We start from the raw sequence: 2,912 nt of genomic DNA on the forward strand, positions 1-2,912 counted from the left end.
ACGAGCTATTTTATTTTGGGCGTGTCGGGGTATTTAGGGGTGCAAGGTCCGCTGGCTTTCTTAATTTTAAGCGGCCACGAACTAACTCGCCGACTGTAATACCGCGACAAATCACAAACAGCTTCGTATTTGAACCAAGGGACGTAGGCCGAAAGCGTGGGCCCCCTTTAAAGCCCCCGACGGCGAGTAGATTACTTACCCTCTGCCCCCTGGTGCATCACTTCAATTTATTCAGCCCATAGTTCTAGTTTCAGCCCATTAGCGCCCCTGGATTGATTCACTTAAGGGGGTGTTTTTTGGGGCTGGGAAATTCTCTTCCCCGAAGGGCCCCTAAGCCCGCAGCTTCCAATCTCTTACAGTTAGCCCCCGAGTTCGGGCCTTGGACTTGACGAGCACTATCCTTCGGCCCATCACACTCGACCAAACGCGACCGTAACGACCCCTTGACCTTTGTGTCCCCGGATTCCGATCGGTCTTTAAAACATTCTTGACGAAATTACCTTAAAATCGCGAGCGTGACGGTGCGCTACGGCGCCAAATAAAAACCGATTTTATTAGTAGCTATTTTACTACTAGATGTCTGCAACAACATCGTCGAGCGTCAGCGGGCGGGCGACGGCGAAGCCGTGCTCGCCAGCAAAACAAACAAGGAGGCTTGCCTCTATGGTACGTAGAGCTAATACCAAGACTTCCAAGGGAATGGCCTCCTCAAAACGGCCAGAGCGGGACCCTACGCCTGAGCAAGCCCCGCCTCTCAGGCTGAGGATCCCTGCCCCTTCGGAGGAGGACACCGACCGAGACGGAGGCACGTGCACCTCATCACCTGGTAGCGTTGGCTTTGAGAGCGCAGCTGAATCTCCAGTGGCTCAGGCGATAGGCGACTCCACAGAAGGGATCCCTAGTTCCGCAGAGTTCAGGAGTGCGGAAAGCTCTCCACAAACTGAGGGCAGTAGGGCGCGCAGAGGTAGTGAAGGTGACATTTTTCACACCACCTCTACTCCAATTCCGATAATAGAACCTGGGACGTCACCGGCCAAGCCACGGTCGGAGTCTTCCTTGCTGCGTATCAGAGCGCAGCTGAGAGCAGCGGCTGCAGCCGAGATAGAATGCAGTGTCCGGCAAGCCGAGGAGCCGGCAGATGAGGCAAGGGATGACTCCTTCATGTCGGATCTGTCAGCCGTCGGTGGAGGGGCGCTGCATGACATGCCTCGCCTTGCTAATACTCTCCTTCAGAAAACAAAAACCAGGCTGGAGGAGAGTAGAAACTTGCATAGAGACATCAGGGAGGATGTCATTAGCGGCTTGCACGGCCTCCAAGAAATGATCTTGCGCTTGGCAGACTCTCGTAACCGACATATTGCTGAAAAAGAAAAACAGCGGGCCGGATACGAGCGACGGCTAGCGCAAATGGAGGCCAAGCACGGTGCCTCACTCCTGGAAGTAGACAAAAGACATCTGGAGCTGATGGCTGAGGCTAAGCTCAAAATAGAGCACACGTTTAAAGAAGTCGAGGCAGTCAGACACTTGGTTTATGAGTTACAGGACCAGGTAAAGAAATATAGTGTGGGAACCGACCCAACGGCGCCATGCCCCGTCCTGGAGATGCGCAGGGTCCAAGAGGACATAGCGGCACTAAGATTGGACGTGGGAACGCTCACTATGACCCTTGAGGAGAATAAGGTGCAAGAACCAAGGGTCACTGAGCAACCGCAAGGAGCACCGTGGGCCCAGAAAACATTTGCAACAATATTGAAAACACCTAAGCCGTCGACGCAGCCAGGGCCGAATTTCCCTCTGCTGGTGGAGTCCGCCGACCCCCGGGATACCAGTGACGACGTAGTTAAAGCAATTAAATCAAGCGTAGACGTCATTGGACTAGGGGTTGGGGTCAGCTCCATCAGGAGACGGAAAAACCAAAAAGTGGTCCTGACCTGCGACTCAGCTGAAGGCAGGTCTAAGCTGCAAACAGCGCTGAAAGACGCCTCTCAAAAGTTAACTGTGGCGCAAATTACAACCAAACGCCCGCTCCTAAGGCTTCCAGGGGTCATTAACGACACTTCGGATGCACAGGTGGTGGAAGCGATCATGAGGCAAAATACAGGGACTCTGGGGGAAGCAGTGTTGCTGAATGAAAATATCAAAGTAGTGAGGAGAACTAAAGGGAGAACCAAAGACATTAGTAATGTCATAATCGAGGTCTCCCCTGGTCTCTATAAAACTCTCCTGGACATGAGATTGAGAATTGGCTATCAGGTGATTGTAGCACAAGACCAATCACCGATAGTCCAGTGCTACAAGTGCATGGGCTTTGGGCACTTCTCGAAGGAGTGCCGGGGTGAGGAGTCGTGCGGACATTGCGCGGGAAGTCACGACACGCGGCACTGTCCGAGAAGGGCGGAAACCCCTATTTGCATAAACTGCTCAAACAAAGGGGAAAAGCCAGAGACCTGCACCCACGGAGCTTATAGTCAAAGCTGCCCGGAATGGCAGAAATGGGACCGAATAGCTAGAAGTTCGGTCTCATATTGCTGATACGGGCAGCCAGGACAATAACGAGGGAGTATTAGACTCACAGCTCTCAGAACCTCAGAGCCCTAGCTCTACTACTAGGGGAATTGATCAACTAAAAGTAGCGCAAATAAACTTGGGCAGGGGATATGCTGCCCAAAAAGAATGCCTTCAAGCTGCTTACGACCTCCAAATCGCTATTTTATTAGTTCAAGAACCGTATGTGGGCTCGGACGCACAAATTAAATGTAACTGCAGAGTTATCCAGAAAGACACCATGGACCGATCCAAACCAGTTAAGTCGGCAGTTCTTGTCACTGACCGTAGCTTACACTTAATCGTGAATCCAGAATTAATTACGGAGAATATTGTGGCATGCAAGGCTAGGGTTAACGGTGTCCTGG

The 2,912-nt window shown here is 52.1% G+C and overlaps 1 protein-coding gene across 1 annotated transcript; it reads left to right on the forward strand.

Moving 5' to 3' along the window:
- Positions 1 to 576: 576 nt before the first annotated feature.
- Positions 577 to 2,532, forward strand: LOC123878847. The gene has a single exon (XM_045926217.1). It carries the CDS (start codon positions 577 to 579, stop codon positions 2,530 to 2,532), a length of 1,956 nt encoding a protein of 651 aa, XP_045782173.1.
- The last annotated feature ends 380 nt before the right edge of the window (positions 2,533 to 2,912 follow it).

This window comes from Maniola jurtina, chromosome 3 (assembly GCF_905333055.1).
Source record: "Maniola jurtina chromosome 3, ilManJurt1.1, whole genome shotgun sequence".
Lineage (NCBI taxonomy): Eukaryota > Metazoa > Arthropoda > Insecta > Lepidoptera > Nymphalidae > Maniola > Maniola jurtina.